General features: G+C 40.2%; 1 protein-coding gene across 1 annotated transcript in view; it reads left to right on the plus strand.

Annotated features, from left to right (window-relative positions):
• Positions 1 to 19,213, plus strand: part of ETS2 (ETS proto-oncogene 2, transcription factor) — a 57,586-nt gene extending 38,373 nt beyond the window's left edge. Inside the window, exons 5-10 of the mRNA XM_033941958.1 lie at positions 1,161 to 1,361; positions 5,883 to 5,966; positions 8,645 to 8,872; positions 9,364 to 9,627; positions 13,701 to 13,819; positions 17,136 to 19,213. Coding sequence (XP_033797849.1) covers positions 1,161 to 1,361; positions 5,883 to 5,966; positions 8,645 to 8,872; positions 9,364 to 9,627; positions 13,701 to 13,819; positions 17,136 to 17,351 — 1,112 coding nt within the window. The 3' untranslated portion in view covers positions 17,352 to 19,213. The remainder of the gene's footprint in view (positions 1 to 1,160; positions 1,362 to 5,882; positions 5,967 to 8,644; positions 8,873 to 9,363; positions 9,628 to 13,700; positions 13,820 to 17,135) is intronic.
• The last annotated feature ends 542 nt before the right edge of the window (positions 19,214 to 19,755 follow it).

The following is a 19,755-nucleotide window of genomic DNA, read 5'->3' on the forward strand; positions in this document are numbered from 1 at the left end:
TTACAGAAGTGAGGCGGGCAACGTTCCAGAACAATTGTAAAATACCGAGGGCCTCAAAATAGTACCTGGCGTGCCACATGCGGCCCCCCCCCCCCGGGCTGTGAGTTTGAGACCACTGATGTAGGGTGTAGTTACAGTGATTGGTATATCGGAGTTTAAAGAAAAGGTTTGGACTAGTTCCTGGAGGAAAAAATTCATAGTCTTCTTTTGAAATAGACATGGGGAAGCCACTGCTTGCCCTGGGATTGGTAGCATGGGATCGTGTTACTTTTTGGGATTCTGCCGGGTACTTGAGACCTGGATTGGCCACAGGAAGGAAGCAGGATAATAGGTTAGATAGAGCATCCGTATGACACAGTAGGGCTGCTGTTATGTTCTTATGTCAACTTCCAGTGAGGAAAAAGTGGGTTTTTTAGTTTTGTTACAGAGGGTGGATTGTCAGCACTGTGTTACACAAGTCTGAGAGAACCTGGACACACAAAGAAGGGCTGAGGAGAATAGTTAAAAAGACTCTTAAATCTGACTTCTGTTTTCATTTCAAGAACTATGTTTCATCTATATCATGCATCTTCTACGAATGTTTTTAAACTTAAAGCCTTGAGCTACAGTTTGCTGTATGAGACCTCCCATCTTTATTTACTTACCAGATCAAAGCAGCTGTGTGTCGTTTTCGGTTACCACGCCTGCCATAACAAGGAAATTATTTTTTAGAGGGGATTAGGGTTCTTTTAACATATGCATCATAAAAACACTGACCGCGAGTAAAGGTTGAAACCCCCACAGTAGAAAGTGACACGGGGACAAATTTTTCCCCATCCCCGCAGGAACTCGATTTCCCCGTCCAGCCCTGCGAGTTTTGTCGTTGTCCCTGTCCCATTCTTCTAAGCTCTGCCTTGAACACATGATTTTAAAGTATTTGAGGCTTGTGCAGATGAGGATAGAACTTGCAGAAATGGGGCAGGGACTGGAAAAGAATTTGCTGGGATGGGACGGGAAAATGAGTTCCCGCGGGGACAGGGAAAAATGTATCCCTGTCTTTACCCCACAGCTTAAATTGTATGGATTCATTTCTACTATTTTGTACATAGTTCTAGGTTCTTCCAACTACCAGACTTTTTGTGCATTTCTCTAAGGGTTGTTTCCTTTTATTGTATTTACAGATCCCTGGTTATGGACTGAGAACCAGGTGTGCCAGTGGCTTCTGTGGGCAGTGAATGAGTTTAGCTTGGAGAATATGAATTTTCAAAGATTTATCATGAACGGTCAAACCCTCTGTAATCTTGGCAAGGAGCGCTTCCTGGAGTTAGCTCCTGATTTTGTAGGTGACATTCTCTGGGAGCATCTGGAACAGATGATGAAAGGTAATGGAGAACTTTTTAGGTTATGTGTAGTGGCTATGTTGAAGAGAATATCAAATATTTGAATTCTAAGAAGTTCAACATACACAATGCTGAAAGTCTTAAAATCAAAAGAAGAAGAACTGACCTCACTTGAAAGCCTGTCTATGGAGAGTGATCAAAAGGTTTGTTAGTTGCTCAGAGGCGTGAAACTCTGCAAGGAAGGTTTGCACCCTCCTAGTGTTGATATAGAGTTTACTTTCCATTCATTGCAGCTTTTTTTTTTTTTTAAACAATGATCACGCTCCAAGACAGGGTTGAAAAAGTAAATAAAGAAAGTGTCACAGTCCTTCACAAACACTTTAAGAGATCTTCTTATACTTCTTCAAAATACACATCGCTCAAAATAAGTAGGTTGTAACACTATTACTTAGCTTTGTAAAAGATTAGGGGTCTCCCTGTTTGAGCGATGTGTATTTTGAAGAAGAAGTATAAGAAGAAGAAACAACTTTATCTCTTAAAGTGTTTGTGAAGGTCTGTGAAACTTTCTTTATTTACTTTTTCAACCCTGTCTTGGAGCATGATCATTGTTTTAAAAAAAAAAAAAAAGCTGCAATGACTGGAAAGTAAACTCTATATCAACAATAGGAGGGTGTAAACCTTCCTTGCAGAGTTTCATGCCTCTGAGCAACTAACAAACCTTTTGATCACTCTCCATAGACAGGCTTATAAGTGAGGTCAGTTCTTCTTCTTTTGATATCAGCATTTTCTGACTTCCTTCGGTTTCAATTTGTATTATCCCTGCAATTTCTTAAAGAAAGTCTTAAAATAGCAAATTTGGCTGATTTGTGTTCATTGATACCTCTAGAGCAGGGGTGTCAAAGTCTCTCCTTGAGGGCCGCAATCCAGTCGGATAAATGACTGTATGAATGCTGCCTAACTATAGGCAGATCCATATAAATTCCTCTCTTTGAATCCAGTTCTTTCTTAGTAATAAAGTGTGGGTTTTTTAATGTTTGTTTCTTGTAATTGATGAGTAAATTATCTAAAAACACTTAAAATAGGCTGTTTTAAAGAGCAGTTTACCTTGTATACATCTTTACATCTGTACTGTACATTCCTTCCTTTGCCGCCCCCCCCCAATATAATTCATTTTTTCCTAATATTCGGGTTATTCCTATATGTTTCAGCTGAGAAAAAAAAAGATTAATATCCTTCCTAGTAATGTGATTTTTACCTGCACACAGAATTAGAAAAGGTACAAAGAAGGGTGAAAAAAATGATAAAGGAGGTGGGATAACTTCCCTGTGAGGAAAGGCTAAAGCAGTTAGAAATCTTCAGCTTGGAGAAGAGACAGATGAAGGGAGAAATGATAACAGGTCTATAAAGTACTGACTAGAGTGGAATGAGTAGATATGAATCACATGTTTTACTCATACAAAAATACTAGGCCCAGAGGGCATGCAATAAAGCTACAATATAGTAAATTTAAAACAGAAGAAAATATTCTTCAAGCAATGTGTAATGAAACTGAAATTAGTTGCCATAAAATGTGATAAAAGCAGTTAGTTTGGCAGGGTTTAAAAAAGGTTTGGATAATTTTCTAAAAGAAAAGCCCATCTGCTTATTTCTACAATAAGCAACATAAAATCTGCTTTTCTCTTTTGAGATCTTGTCAGTACTTGTGACCTGGATTGGCTACTGTTGGAAACAGGATACTGGTCTTGGTAGATCTTCTGTATTTCCCAGTAGGGCAATTCGTATGTTTTTACGATTCAAATTTCTTACAGAATAAGAACATAAGCAATGCCTCCGCTGGGTCAGACCTGAAGTCCATCGTGCCCAGCAGTCCGCTCATGCGGCAGCCCAACAGGTCCAGGACCTGTGCAGTAATCCTCTATTTATACCCTTCTATCCCCTTTTCCAGCAGGAAATTGTCCAATCCTTTCTTAAACCCCAGTACTGGTGTACTCTGCCCTGTTACGTCCTCTGGAAGCGCATTCCAGGTGTCCACCACACGCTGGGTAAAGAAGAACTTCCTAGCATTCATTTTGAATCTGTCCCCTTTCAACTTTTCTGAGTGCCCTCTTTTTCTTTTATTTTTTGAAAGTTTGAAGAATCTGTCCCTCTCTACTCTCTCTATGCATTTCATGATCTTGTAAGTCTCTATCATATTCCCTCTAAGTCTCCTCTTCTCCAGGGAAAAGAGACCCAGTTTCTCCAATCTCTCAGCATATGAAAGGTTTTCCATCCCTTTTATCAGATGTGTCGCTCTCCTCTGAACCCTCTCGAGTAATGCCATATTCTTCTTAAGGTACGGCGACCAATATTGGACGCAGTATTCCAGATGCGGGCGCACCATCGCCCGATACAACGGCAGGATAACTTTTTTGTTCTGGTTGTAATACCCTTCTTGATTATACCTAGCATTCTATTCGCTCTCTTAGCGGCCGCTGCACACTGTGCCGTCGGCTTCATTGTCATGTCCACCATTACCCACAAGTCCCTTTCTTGGGTACTCTCATTCAATAACATCATTCAATAACATCGTATAGTTGTACCTCGGGTTTGTGCTTCCCACATGCAATACTTTACATTTCTCAACGTTGAACTTCATCTGCCATCTCGTCGCCCATTCCTCTAGTTTGTTCAAGTCCCTTTGCAATTCTTCGCAGTCCTCTTTAGTCCGAGCTCCACTAAATAGTTTGGTGTCGTCCGCAAATTTTATTATCTCACACTTCGTCCCTGTTTCTAGATCATTTATGAATATATTAAATAGCAGCGGCCCAAGCACTGAGCCCTGCGGAATACTTTACAGTGTTCCCGCTAAGCTGCGCTGGCGTGCGCTGGCGCACAAAATATTACATCGCAGCGCACAAGTTTCACGTCACAGCGCACACTCGAGCGGAGGTGAGAGGAAGCGGCGGCGGTCTGCCCTGATCGCCTAAGATGCAGCAGCGGCGGCATCCCCGTAATTTACGGGGATCATGAAAGGAGCCGCCGCTGCTGCATCTTAGGCGATCAGGGCAGACCGCCGCCGCTTCCTCTCACCTCCGCTCGAGTGTGCGCTGTGACGTGAAACTTGTGCGCTGCGATGTAATATTTTGTGCGCCAGCGCAGCTTAGCGGGAACACTGCTCGTGACCCTCCTCCAGTCCGACTAGTGGCCCTTCACCCCTACCCTCTGTTTCCTACTCGCCAACCAGTTTCTAATCCTTCTATGTACGTCTCCGTCACCCCATGGTTTTTCAGTTTCCGGAGTAGACGTTCATGAGGCACCTTGTCAAAGGCTTTTTGGAAATCTAGGTATATGATATCTATGGGGTCTCTTTCCTTCGAAGAAGTGCAATAAGTTAGTTAGGCACGATCTCCCCCTGCAGAAACCATGTTGGCTGGTTATCAGAAGTTCGTTTCTTTCAAAATGTTCATCGATGTTTTCTTTTATCAGTGCTTCTGCCATTTTCCCCAGAACCGAGGTCAGACTCACCGGTCTGTAGTTTCCCAGGTCACCTCTTGATCCCTTTTTAAAGATGGGCTATCTTTCAATCCTCCAGGATCACGCCTGTTTTCAGGGATAGGTTGCAAATTTGCGGCAGTAGTTCCGCTATCTCCTCCTTTAATTCCCTCAGAACCCTTAGATGGATTCCGTCCGGACCCGGGTATTTGTCAGTTTTTAGTTTTTCTATCTGCCTGCGCACATCTTCAAGGCTCACTTCCATGGATGTTAGTTTTTCTGCTTGATTTCCATTGAAGAACTGTTTAGGTTCCGGTATATTGATTGTGTCTTTGTTTGTAAATACATACGAAAAGAACATGTTAAGTCTTTCCGCGACTTCTTTCTCCTTCTTCTCCTTCACCACTCCCTTCCTGTCTCCGTGGTCCACTTTTAAAGACAGCATACTGAGGAGGCCCTTGGCATCATGGTTAGTGCTTTGAATTAAGTAGGAGAGCTGGGTTTGAATAATCAATGTAGTTTTTTTACATTTCAGGCCAGCCAGTGCAGGAAGAGTTGGCCAAACAGTGCTCAATTGGTCAGTACAGTTAAACATTTAGTGACTCTATCTTGTAGTCTTATGCCATATGACAGTATAGCATGGAAAGCATGAAAGAAATCAAGAAAGTTTTAGAAGCCTGTGTATTGAAAGAATTGAAAAAGAGAGGCTCTGTGGGGGACGGTAAAGCTTGGATGTAACAGAGAATATGCTTGTGATTGTCTTCTGGGGTTTGTGGGATCATTTAATGAAAATAAAAGCTGCAAGTCAGTCAGTCTGTCTTTTTGTTTTTTCTTCAATTTACTCTCTATGAGCTTTTTCATTTGTTTGCTTTTCTACCTATATTTTCAATTAAAAAGTAAATTATTCTAGGTTCTTTGTACATTTTGTGATGCATCCTTATATCTAATATGTTGTACTTGATTTTGTTGGCTATAACTAAGAATAATGCAATAGACAAAGGTATCTAGAACCTTAAAGATGGTGTTTCCTGGACAGTGATTTGAAAAGGTCCAATCCACATGTGAACACCAGAATCTTGATTTCTATTTTAGATTATCAAGAGAAGGCCCAGGATCAGTATCTCTGTAATTCACAACTTGCTTCAGGCTCTCACTGGATCAATACAAATTCATTGGGTAAGTTTGTGCCAACTGAGCCAATCCATTCAAACAGTTTAATGGTGAAAAAATTTAGAACTGTGTGTTAAGATTTTCTGTATTGAATAAGCTGAGCATTAATAGTTGTGCCAGTCTTATGGCTCTGCTGTAACTAGAGTAGTATACTGCAGTGGTTCTCTACCCAGTTTTTGGGACACACTTGGCCAGTCAGTTTTTCAGGATATACACAATGAATGTGGATGAGACAAATTTGCATGCACTGCCTCCATTCCATTCAGTGCGGTATAGAACAGTGGTTCTCAAACCAGTCTTGGGACCCACTAGTAAGTCTGATTTTCAGGATATCCCTAATGAATATGCATGAGACAAATTGACATGTTGATCTGTCTCATGGAAACGATTTTTAGATGACATACTGCTGCTCTGGACTGGGTCCATCGCTAGGTTGCAGCAGTTTCTTGAATATTTGGAAACATGTGACCCCCCAGTATATCATTTCAGTCCACCATTTCCCAAACAACAATCCATTTTTTGGATTTAGAATTGACACTAAGGGCAGGGCAGTTTATCACCTCAATTTATCGTAAAGAGACGGACCTGAGCTATCACCCTCAAAGGTTCAGAGACAGTGTTCCGGTTGGGCAGTTTTGCGATTAAAAAGGCTTTGTACTGAAAGGACAGAGTTTTGCAGACGGGCGGATGAAATGAGTGTAAGATTTACTCAGCGGAGATATCCCTATAGAGTGATTCAGAGAACCCGTAAGCGAGCTACTTATGCTGGCAGGCGATGGTTATTGACGCAAAAGGATCAGACACGATGTGCGCAGCCGGTCACATGTGTGCTACCACACTCTTATCAGGCACAGGAGCTAAGGAAAAGTATATAGAAATTATGGCTGCTTCGTCACTTTCATCCCTGACTAGTGGAAATGCCCAGGTTTGCCTACACTAGGGGTAGGAATTTGAAGGAATTGTTTTCTAGTCCTACAGTGACAGCGAGTGAGGCTACAATACAACTGGGGCATTTTAAATGTGTAGGGTGCTCTGATGTCAGAGAAAGGGCGGGACTGCCGGAAGAAAAAGCTGCGCAGCAGGGCTCAGAGAAGGGGCGGGACCACCGGCAGAGGAAACAGCTGGGCTCGCTGGCATCCGGAAACAAGGTAGACAGCTTCTCCATGGGGGAGGGGGGTGAGGCTGTGGGGGTGCGAGCGGTTCTTCGGGTGGGGGTGCGAGTGGTCCTTCGGGGTGGGAGTGCGAGCGCTCTTTCGGGGTGGAGGTGCGAGTGGTCCTTCAGGGTGGGGGTGCGGGTGCGTGCGAGCGGTCTTTCGGGGTGGGGGTGCGAGCGGTCCTGTGGGGGGGTGAATCAGGAGGGGGCATCAGGCTTTCAGGGTAGGGACAGGACTTCAAGGAGGAAAGGAGAGTCGGGGCGGGCGAAAACAGAGTCGGGGTCTCCAGAGGAGAGTCGGGGCGGGCGAAAGGAGAGTCGGGCAGCATGCGCGGTATACGGGTGTGCGCGGTATATAAAAATTTATGTACATAAATATGTGTTTTTTGCGCGCTATACCCGTGTGCGTGTTTTACACGGGTGCGCGTTACCTATGTGAAAATATGGTACTTGTTTGTATCAAATGTTTGGTTTTAAGAATTTGAGTTATCCAATAGGCAGCTATTTAATTAACTGAAAAACCCCCTAAGCTTAGGCTTTATGCATATTCATTAGGGATATCCTGAGAAAAAGTTTGAGAACCAAGGTTAAGTTTTTTTGCCTTAATAAGCTTGTGGGGATTGAGCATGCCATGGGGATAATGCACTCAGGCCCAAAGAGGGAGGGAAGGCAGCAACCCCCACCACACTGACCAGTAACTAGAAACTTCTCTACCACCTTCACTGCTAGCAAGATTTTTAGTGATGTGGCATGCACAGTGGTGGTTCTGGGGAGAATGATGTGATAGAAGCAAAAAAGAAAATATTAACTCTTTTTTATTTTTTTACTTCTATCGCACATAAGATCATTACATTAGAAAGTCTACTGAACTTTAGAAAGTCAATAAAATTCCACCTCTGACCCAATTTTCCCAGACCCTACAAAAAAAATTTTTAATTTGCTGTTTGAACTATACGTAGAATTGTGTTTTTGTTGACTCAAAGTCCTGCATGAAACCAATTTTTAAAGAGGTAGCTAAAATGCATAATGGGTTGGTTGATACCTCACTAGGTAATAACTAGTTTGCGACTTTATGTATACCATGGTGTGCATCTCTTCCTTAACTGAGAAATCCATTGATGTGTTCAGTTGCTGTGTAAGTGTTTTAAGTGATGCAAATGAGCTTGCACTCTCATGATGCAAGTATCTTTACTGGAAAGTAATGAGGAACTAATGCATTTAATATATGAATCACTAGGTTGATGCCACCATGTTATGCTTAAGTTCATCTTGGGAGCTGTTTCTCAACAGTGACCAGATGTTGTAGCCTCAAAGCCCATTGGTTATGATTGAGCACTAACAAAACCACAGCACAGGTCCAGGAGTGCTATTCCGGACAGCAGTGGGGTGTGTTCTATGATTCTAGCTGTGCAGTATTCTAGTGTGATCTTTTGGTTTAGAATAAAAAACCAGAGAAAAAAGAGAATAATTTTTAATCCTGAATTTATCAATAAATGAAGATGAAAATAATAGCTCTTGCATTTTTTTCTAGGTTTTGGTTTGGACCATCTACAGTGTGCTGCACAAGTGCCTTGCTACCCTAAAGGCAGGCTCCTGAATGAACTGTGCCGGGTACCAGCAGGATCTGAAATGTGTACACCAGATCAAGAATTTCAAGGGTACCCCAAGTCTCATATTGAGACAGTCAATGTGAACAGTTACTGCAACATGAATCAGGACTTCACAAGAAGCAACGTGAACTTGCTCCTCAATAGCTCAGGTGAGAATTTATTAAGGTTTATTTTTTTGTTTGTGTTTTCATTTTAGCTTGTCATTAAGGTCTGAATCAGTCCAGTGCCTTTAACTCTTTTTCTTAAATTTTACACAAATTACATTTAAACTTTTCTAGAGAATTTACCCAAATGCACCATGGGCAGTGTTTGTGAGCGTGGCTTAATGAGACCTGTCCTGGTGACAGGAGCTTCATTTTGTTTTTATAACTAGAACTTTTTACATTGTGAAACTATGGCTTTGCATTGTTTATAAAGCAAATCAACCACCCATTTAACAATATTTTATCTTTCATTGTAAACCCAAAACCCATAAATCTCTGGCAGTGGTCAGAAAATTTTACTGATGATGACTGGCAAGCTTAATGCTGTTAGTTTAATTTTTAAAACTTTTGTATACTTTTATTGAAGTGAAAAAGCAGAAAATGTGGACAAACATTAATTCTTATACATCTTATACCATGCACTGCCCTTTTTTTAGGAGTATCCAGAGATCATGACTCTGGTGACAGTGGAACAGAAAGTTATGAGGGTACAGATTCACTACTTCATTCTTGGACTAGCCAGTCGTCATTAGTGGACATACAGCGTGTGCCTTCCTATGAGAGCTTTGAAGAGGACTGCAGCCAGTCTCTATGTGTAAACAAACCAGCCATGTCTTTTAAAGACTACATTCAAGACAGAAATGATCCTGTGGAGCAAGACAAACCTGTCATACCAGCAGCAATCCTGGCAGGATTTACAGGTAAAGTATGTGACTGCAGTAGGCTTTGAGTGTGTTTTATATGAGTACCTTTTCCATATACTTAGACTTGCTCATCTAGAATAAATTAGCATTTGTATTCATATTCTGTTCCTTCCATATCATTAATGATTCATATGAGCAGTCAGTTGTTGAATTTGACAGACCTCACCTAGTCCAGTGCAACATTTACACTGGCTTTTACAAAGCTGTGATAGAGGTTTCTATTGCGGGCCGGCAAGGTAAGGGTTCCGACATTCATAGATTTCCTATGAGTGTTGGAGCATTTACCTCACCAACCCACAGTAGACATTTCTACTGCAACTTTGTAAAAAGGAATCCTTAATGAGCTAGCTGAGTAAAGCCCATATTCTTTTTTTTTTTTTTTTTAATTCTTTATTCATATTTAATCTTTCATCAAGTGTACAACAATCATAAGAACAACAATTAGTTAATCACTTGAAAATCTTATCATTATACTATATATTGAAGAAATCCTTACCCTACCCTCCCTCCAACACTATTAATAATTCTATTTCATCACTTCACCAATACATACCTTCCCCACTCCCTATCTTAAATGGTGTATCCTCAAAAGAAAAATGGTATTTATTCATGACAAAACGATGTTAATGGCTCCCATATTCTTTTAATTTTTTATCCAGTTCTTCTTCTAGGATGCAGCGCATTTTACATAAAATGTAATTTTAAAAAAACCATACTTCACATTAAAAAATACAATAAATCCATCATTATAAAACCACATAGACAAAATGTTTTCCTTTTTTATGAAGAAATTCTACCTGCCCCCCTCCCTCCCTTCTCCTTCGCTACCAGTTTGCCTGCCTTACAGAGGGATTGAATTTAGAATTAAGTCTAAAAAAAACCAAACAAAAATCAAAGAGAATCTTTGTCACTTAAGGCATTCAGCCCCTATGGTGGTGACTCATCACTTGCATTAAGCCTCCGATGGCTGAACCAGTCACTATATGTAGCTCATAATTTTTGCTACACGTGCAACATTACAACTATCTTGCACTCCAAACATGAAGGAGAATAATCAGTGCAATTGGGTTCTACTTGGGAAAAAGCAAGTACAGTATATTACTATAGATATTTTTGTGGGGGGAACAGTCCAATAATACAAGCAACACAGAAGATTCAACCCCAAAGCATTTCTTATTGTCAGAATGACAACTTGGGCTGTCTTCCTAAACTACCTGCCAGCTTTGAAAGCTTCAGAATCTGATGTCTGCTCAAGGACCTCCATCTATTCAAAAGTTACAAAAAGGCACATAATTGAGCAAACAACATCATACAGATGCATTCAGTATGATCTAATAAGCTTCTGTTTATTTGAATTGAGGCTTTAAAATATGGTACGTCTCTCTTTTTTATTAGAGACATTTTATTTTAATACCTCTTTTCTGTGCCTGCAATTTTGATTCTTTAGCTGAGCCCTTATTGGTTGATAGCTTAAAAATGTGTGTCGAGCTGATGTGATGGTTAAGGAATAGCATCATTATGTTCCTTTAACTATATAGCAAGTTCAAGAATGAACAAGACATATATTTTTCATTGCTAAGTACATAAGCAATTCAAATTCAGGAGAAGTGGAATTCTGAAGAAGGCTGGCCATGGCTGACAAAATTTATATTTTACTTCTAAATACTATGCTACTCTGTGGTAGGAACCCTACAGCTATATCTGTCACAATATACTTTGTATTCTAAGAACACTATACAAACACATTTCACTAATATTCAATTGAAAATACAAAGTCTGTTTCCATCTACCAAACATGGACTATGACAAGCACTATAAATATCATAAGGTCCATCAAGTAGACTTCAGTTGATGAGTTAGTTGTGAAGTGAAGAGAAACCCAAATATCTCCTATGCTTAAGCCAAAGATGGGGAATCTCCAGTCATCTGGGGTGTGTAAATGTGTGTGTGAGTTTTACAAATAGGCTGATGCATATGAATCAAGATATTCTATAAACAAAGCCAGTATGGAAGGCATGGGACCAAACAAACCTAGTGGCGACTAGATATCAACACAATTGAAAAACAAAGCCAGTGCTGAGTGGACTACTGTGGTCTGTTGTCTGAAAATGGGAAGGACAAATCAAATATGCATATGTAGTTCCACATCACACACTATGAGTTTATCTTATTGGGCAGACTGGATGGACCATACATGCCTTTTTCTGCCATCATCTAATACAGTGTTCTTCAACCTTTTTACTCCTATGGACCTGTAGAAATATAAGAATTATTTTGTGGACCGGCATCAGTCCGTGGACCGACGTTTTAAGAACAATGAGCTAAGTCGTGGGCCAGACCCGCCCATCTCTACCCAATCTCCACCCCAGACCCTGTCCCCATAATAGTACTAATTGTAACACTATTTTTCCATTCATTTTTCATAGATACACACAATATAATCTTATTAACAACACATAATGGTTAATCACAAAATTAAACTACACAAAGCACACTGACAGCAGATGTAAATTTTCAAAATTGACATAATTCAATTACTAAATTCAAAAATAAAATTATTCCCCCACCCACTTTTGTTGTCTCCCTCCCTCTATGCTATGCCTTACCTTCTGGCCTGCTCCCGCCTGGCCATTTTATGCCATCTCCGGTGTTATCTTCAGGCCGGCTCCTTCTTCCTCACTGATGTAGTGCACAAAGCTGCGGGCAGCGGCTCCTTGCACGTCCCGCACCTCATCTGGAAGCCTTCCCTCTGATGTTGCGACATCGGAGAGAAGGCTTCCAGTTCAGGCGCAGGACGCACGTAGGAGCTGCTGCCCGTGGCTTTGTGCACTGAATCAGTGAGGAAGAGGGAGCTGGCTCGAAGATAACGCCGCACTGAGCGCATGGTGGCTGGCGGTTGAAGAACACTGTTTTGGCCTGATGCACGTGCTGGCCCTGTGGACCGGCAGGAAATTTCTGTGGACCCGTACCGGTCCACGGACCGGTGGTTGAAGAACACTGATCTAATATGTTAATTTGTGGCCCTTGAGGACTGAAGATTGCTCTTGCACTGCTCCAGTTTAGATTTGTTCCACCTCGTGGTCTTGTATACCAGATAGACCAAGACAAGCATATGTTTTTTGATATGTATATTGGTGAAACACCATATGCTTCTCAATTTTTCAAATAGAAGGTGTAAACAACCTGAATGGACTGCCTTAATTTGCTGCACTAACCTAAGCTTACAAAATATCTTCTTAACCATTGATGTTATGGTATTCTGCATAGCAAGAGCTGAATCTGAAGGCAGACCTTTTCTCTTTTCCTCACCAAGCCCTGTTCAGAGAATAGGAGGGATTTGAGTTTAGCTCAAGATAGGATACATTTAGTAAATAATAGGTATCAGAGGGCTTATAATAAGTTTGCACTTGAGGCAATGAAGGGTTAAGTTTCTTTCCCAAGTTCACAAGATGGGATTTGAACCCTACTTCCCCTTGTTCATAGACCACCTGCTTTAACCATTAAGTCACTCACTCCATGGAGGAGGAAACCTGGGAGGATGCTGACTTCTGCCCTGATTAGGATTGAAGCCTGTGTGCCAGTGCCACACTTCAGACTCTGGTGCTCTAGATCAGGTTTTCTCAAGCTAATTCTGGAATGCTCCCTTGCCAATCTGGTGTTTACAATGAATACATATGAAACATCTACATACAATGAAGGCAGGGCATGGCAGTCTCATGTATTTCTCATGTATATCCTGATACCAGACTGATCCAGGACCATCTTAAAATCTGCTAATTTAATCTGTTTAATAATTAAACCAACCCAGGACTTAAATTGACTAAGCAGAAATGAAAGCCTGTCCTGGAATAAAAGCAAACTTTTCTTCAGGTGCATTATAGTTTATAAACGTGTCTGTTTTTAACTCCTTTAAGTTTAACTCCTTTAGGTGGGAAAAGTTAACACATGGTATGATTAAACAGACACTTTTGAGAAATAATGTGATGGTTTCTAGTCCTTATCTGTATATGACTAAGTAAATCAGTTACGATATTAGTGTATTTCACAATTATCTTTTTCTTTCTTGACAGGGAGTGGACCAATCCAGTTGTGGCAGTTCTTGTTGGAGTTGCTAACTGACAAATCTTGTCAGTCTTTTATTAGCTGGACTGGTGATGGCTGGGAGTTTAAGCTCACTGACCCAGATGAGGTTTGTGGCAAAAATATACTGCCATAATGTGACATCTAGATATGATATGTCAGAAAGACTTCTTTACTGGTGGCTTTCACCTACTTTGTATTCATTTTGGGTAAACTCCTAGGGAACAGAGTGTTTAGTTAAGGAGGAAGAATTAATAACATATTAGTAAGACCCAACTTGTGAGTTCTTTAAATTTTAAGCAATATATAGTGTGGGCTAAAATTTAAAAAGAAAACAATTTTAAGCTTGATTAACTACATCATGGATTAAAGAGGGTAGAGGGCAATGCATTTTTAAAAATTATTTTCACAAAATACAACAGAGCAAAAGACAAAATCCAAAATATATTCCTAACATATCGAAGTCATCAACAGATAGCCCATGTTGACTCTTCACAGTGATCTAAATATAGCGTAAAGTATAATCCCCACTGAAGGACCTCAAACTCTCAAATTAGCACTCTTATTATCATAAATTCATGATAACTGTGGGTCCAGTGTGGAAGCTTCTCCCATGTAGGAAAACAAGGGCTAGGTGCGCTAAAACCTCCAATAATCGCTAAACCGGTTTGACTGGTTTAGCGACCGATCATATTTGCTAACCCGATGCTCTAAACGGCTCACCATGTGGTTTTCTGTGCTGTCGCACATTCTACGATTCTGGCGTGCAAATGAGGTCATTAATTTTAAAACCAGGCATCTGATCGATGCCCTAAACTTGCATGCCAGAATCGGGTCAGTAGGATCAATCCCAGAAAACTTGACAGGTCTAGTCGTGTCAGCAACTGTGTTACCGATATGTCTGCCTGTTTGGTTTTTCTGTGGGAGGGGCCTTAGGTGTCTGAGCCAATCAAGGCCTTAGGTCCCTCCCGGTGCATCCCAGGATGCACCGGGAAGGGGAAGTTCTGCTTTTATGGAGTGGTGGGCCTGAGGAGCAGGAGGGATTGAGCATCCCTCCTACCGTCAACCTAATTTCCAGGTATGGGGGAGATTTGGGGCTGGGGGCATCCGGTGACAGGAGGGAGTGGGCATCCCTTCTGATTATTTTTTTTTTTTTTTTAAAGGAATGGGAATGGCAGAGGGGGGTCTGTTCGGGGTGGGAGGTTTACGGCAGCAGGAGGTAGTGGGCATCCCTCCTACCTCCATTCTGGTTCCGGGGAGGGCAGCCATTGGCAGAGGGTGGGGGGCATGGAATTTTTTTTTCATAGGGCAGATATTGTGAGTGTGTAACACATACACAGCATCTGTGCCATTAAAAAGAAAAAAAGCCCCAACAGCTGAGAGGCAGGAGGCTGTTTTGAGGTTTCCCCTGCCACTCAGCTGTTCAGGTTTCCCCAAATTGGCTCTGCGCATGTGTCAAAGTCGCTGTCAAAACGACTGGTCGGACGGGACTGCGGTGAACTTTTGTGCAAATCATTTGCATGGAAACATTTTGGAACATTGATCACTGTTCCACAATCTGCCAAAAAATCAAGCAACAGAACTTGCATGGTCTTAGTGACTGTGTTTACTGTATCTAGCCCCAAGTTTACTGAAACATTCTCCATGCTATAGTCCAGTGTTTCTCAACTCAGTCCTGGAGTACCCCACTTGCCAGTCAGGTTTTCAGGATATCCACAATGCATATGCAAATAATGGAGACAGTGTATGCAAATCAAGTTTATGCATATTCTATTGTGGATATCCTGAAAAACTGACTGGCAGGGGGGAACTTCAGGGCCAAGTTGAGAAATACTGCTCTAGGTGATCCTTTTGGCATCTAAATGTTCCATATTCATTAATTGAATTTTGTTTCTCCACAAGGTAAAGGAAGGAGCCTTGGTCTGCCACCAGCCAAATGCATACTGCTTGGCCAACACAAAGACCTTGTGAAGTAAAGCATTGCCTTCCTTCCAGAGACCAGATTTGATTTAAATTACTAGTCAGAGACTTGATTTAAATCATGGTTGTAATATTATGAATGAATAAATTGAATTCATTTACCAAAAAATTTAAACATTGCATAAATATAAAGCCTCATGCTACATAATTAAAAACAAATCCTCATTTCATGATTGAATAACTTTTGTACTATAATATTTCTTAAATAGAAAGTTATCTTTACGTGGAATTTTTTTTTTTTACTCAAAACATTTTATTTAAAAAAATGATATATATATTTTTTAAATCATTGATTTTTATCCACTCTGCCAAGAATACAGTATTAGAAAATAGCTGTATATCTGCCTGTATTGGGATCCTTCTTTTCTAACACCCCATGTAAATAGTTTACAATATTTGTCCAAAATATTTGTATTCTCTTGCAAAGCCAACAGTGTTGCAGGTGAGAATGATGACATTTAGGGCATGTTGGGTTATCTGAAAAGTGAGAGCTCAGTGGGGCAACACAAATATTCTGAGTAGAAACTTGTATTGTTTCTGTGAGGGTAATGCATTTGACGTTCTACTGAATGGTGGTACAACCAAAGCAGTTTGCATATTATATACTGTTGTACAGGTATTTTTCCTGTCCTTTAGTAGGCTTTCAATCTAAATTTTGTATCTGGGGCAGTGGAGGGTTAAGTGATTTGCCCAGGGTCACAAGGAGTTGCACTGGGACTTGATCCTGGTTTCTCAGCCTACTGCACTAAGCATTAGTTACATAAGTCACAGGGTTGCTTAGCTCTTGAATATCAGAAGGAATATTCTTTTAGCTCACCAAAAAAAAATTGTTAAATGAGAATCAATGAAATGTTGGCTAGCAATGATAATTTTGTGAAATTAATGGATGGTTGGAAGATGGAAACTATGAAAAGATCCCTTCATTAGTTGCATATCATGCAGTTGAAACATAGTTGACCAAGGCACTTTCCATCTTCCACTGTAATTTCTGAGGTGGTTATGCACCTCTCAACACTATTTAGGAGCCTTCTAAAACATTTTTAAGGTACTGAATTGGAAGCTTATGACATGATAATATTGGAGGGGGCAGGGGTCTGAATAGTGCACAACTAGTGTATTCTTGGTCACTTTTTGTTTGCTAGCTTTCTGAAATGTTTGTTTTCTTGGACACCCACACATATCAATGAGCTACTGCAACATCCTATAGCTGATGACTTCTGAATTTGTTTTTTGTATAGTAGGAAGCTGATATCTCGGTAGTTTAACTATTTTGATACAGTAGACTATGCTTTGTTGTATAACTGTGGAGAAGTTGGGAAGGAATAGAGCAAAAGGACAAAGAATATTTTAAGATTTTCCTAGTGTGGTGATGGCTTTCTTTTTTGGTTTTAGTTTCCTGATTTTACCCTTATTTATTTTGCTGCTTCTCTTCTGTGTGGTTACAGGTTGCAAGGAGGTGGGGAAGAAGGAAAAACAAGCCTAAGATGAATTATGAGAAGCTAAGCAGAGGCCTGCGCTATTATTACGACAAGAATATCATCCACAAGACATCTGGCAAGCGTTACGTGTACCGCTTTGTGTGTGACCTCCACAACCTTTTGGGGTATACAGCAGAGGAATTGCACACTATGCTGGGGGTGCAGCCGGACACAGAGGACTGAGCCCTGACTATTGTACTGAGGATTAGGCGTTCACTCACTGCACTGTGTACATGGACATGGGGAGACCAAAATGTTGGCCTGTCAAGGAAATGGAACTCTAGAGATGGGCCTGTATACAGAGGAATTGTATTGGAGAGAACAGGAGGAAATAGCAGCCCAATTTCCAAGCCCATGTGAAGTGTTTAACTTCTAAATAGTGCTGTACAAATCCTTGGAGCACTTGGAACGAGCAGTGCAGTTCATATCTTCCAGCCAGCACAAATCTTGGATTGCGCTGCATGTGGTGGACATTACTAGCCCAAGATTCCAGGATAAAATTGCTTTTTGAAGACCAAAGACGGCAGTATTCTTAATAGGATACAAAGCTCCCCTCACACTCTTGTCACCCCCCCTTACCAATTTCCATGGATTACTCAGATGGTTCCTACTTTTTTGTGCAAAAGCATGTGCTACAGAGCATTGCTTTATTTGTTTTTGCTGTAAAATGTTTCCTGCAAATTGCATTTCAAAAATTGGTCTGTACATATTTTCAGTGAGAATTCTGTAATTATGAAGTTGTATGTTGCAGTTAAGATGATTTTATATCAGTGCTCCTACTTAGGGGTGTGTGTGTGTATGTATGTGTATGTATATATATATATATATATATATATATATATATATATATGTGTGTGTATATATATATAGTATATGTATATATGCACACACATATATACACACACAAACGCACATTAGGGAGTGTATGCAGTTGTGCCTTTTTTTGGCAAGATCGAATTTGGTAGAGAATGGGTTAATAGGCCCTGGTGAATAGCTTTTACTTTAAAAAAAAAAAAAAAAAAAAAAAAAAAAAAAAAAAGCCAACCAATCATTAAAAAAGTCAATAAAGTTTTGAACCTAAAATAATTAAAAAATTGGCATTTGAAAAAAGGGAGTCTGTAGCTTCTAGGTTTCGATCTTTACCAATACTCAGTAGAGCTCTAAAACCAAATAAAGTTTGTTTGGCACCCGGCACTTCAATTTGTTCAGACTGAGAAGTAAAACCAGGCTGATTTCTGTAATTAGAGAACACAAGGAGGTCTTGAATGAATATAGGGTGCTTTTAAAAAGTCATATTTGATGCTACCTTACATTTTTGGAATTTTTATTTTTATTTTAGAACAGGGGTGTCAAAGCCTCTTGGAGGGCCACAATCCAGTCGGGTTTTCAGGATTTCCCCACTGAATATGCATGAGATCTCTTAGCATACAATGAAAGCAGTGTATGCAAATAGATCTCATGCATATTTATTGGGGAAATCCTGAAAACCCGACTGGATTGCAGCCCTCAAGGAGGGACTTTGACACCCCTGTTTTAGAAGGACATATGAAAGGGAAAACAGTGATTTAAATGCATACACATGCAGAGGTTGCTGCTACAAAGCATTAAAACAGTGAGGAACTTGGCCAGATACTGTTGAAACCCTTTGCCTTTTCGCTTATAAGGGATGGTGAAAGCAGGCACTGTTAAAGCAGTAGCACGTGCTGGCTATTAATAAAAGACCCAAAACTCATGTAACAATAGGATGAGACAATTTTTGGAAGCAACTTTGTTTTAAAGTATTCATTCAACAGATAAAATAAAACAGAGATAAAGCATTTAATGTTTTGTAAAAAAAATTGCTTTGCTACTTCTGCAAGTCTCATATTACTTGCATCCACACCTAATGCACGTGTATTATAAACTGCAGAAGAGTGACATCAGGGAAGCAGAGTTCTTTTTCAAATGAAGATTTGTCACCGGGCCCATCCCCCCCCCAAAAAAAAAAAAAGTAAAGTATACAGAAACATAGGAAATATATCACTTAAAGGAGAGCAATAGAACCAGGAAACAAAGAGTGAGCATCTTGGGCAGGGTCACCTGATTTTAATTTGCTGTCAACATATTACTTTTTGTATGTGTGTGGTGTGCTTAATTTCCACATATATCCACATTAAAAAAAACATTAAAGCAAAAGAAAAACCACACATACACTCAAACTAGTTTAAAGTTGATGGGGAAAATATGCACTTTAGACTGAACAATTTATCTCCTTTTTAATAATTACACATCATATAAATTAAAAGTTAAATCTAAACAAGGCCAAAGCTCATTTTTTGTTTTCTAGAGAGGCTTACGATTCCTTTTACAAAGCTGCATAGCGATTCTCAGTGCAGCAAATACAACAAAACTCATATCTTGAATGGGCTTCGTCGCATTTGCCATATGAGAACCGCTACCATGACTTTGTAAAAGGAGCTCTTAGTGAAGGGGGGATGTAAACAGCATTTTTTTTTTTTCTGGATAAATTGTATATTTTTTCACATTTGTACAAAGTGTTCTTTTAATATCGTTCTGTTTTTATATGACCTTTTTTTGTAAGTTGATC

This window comes from Geotrypetes seraphini, chromosome 4 (genome assembly GCF_902459505.1).
Source record: "Geotrypetes seraphini chromosome 4, aGeoSer1.1, whole genome shotgun sequence".
Lineage (NCBI taxonomy): Eukaryota > Metazoa > Chordata > Amphibia > Gymnophiona > Dermophiidae > Geotrypetes > Geotrypetes seraphini.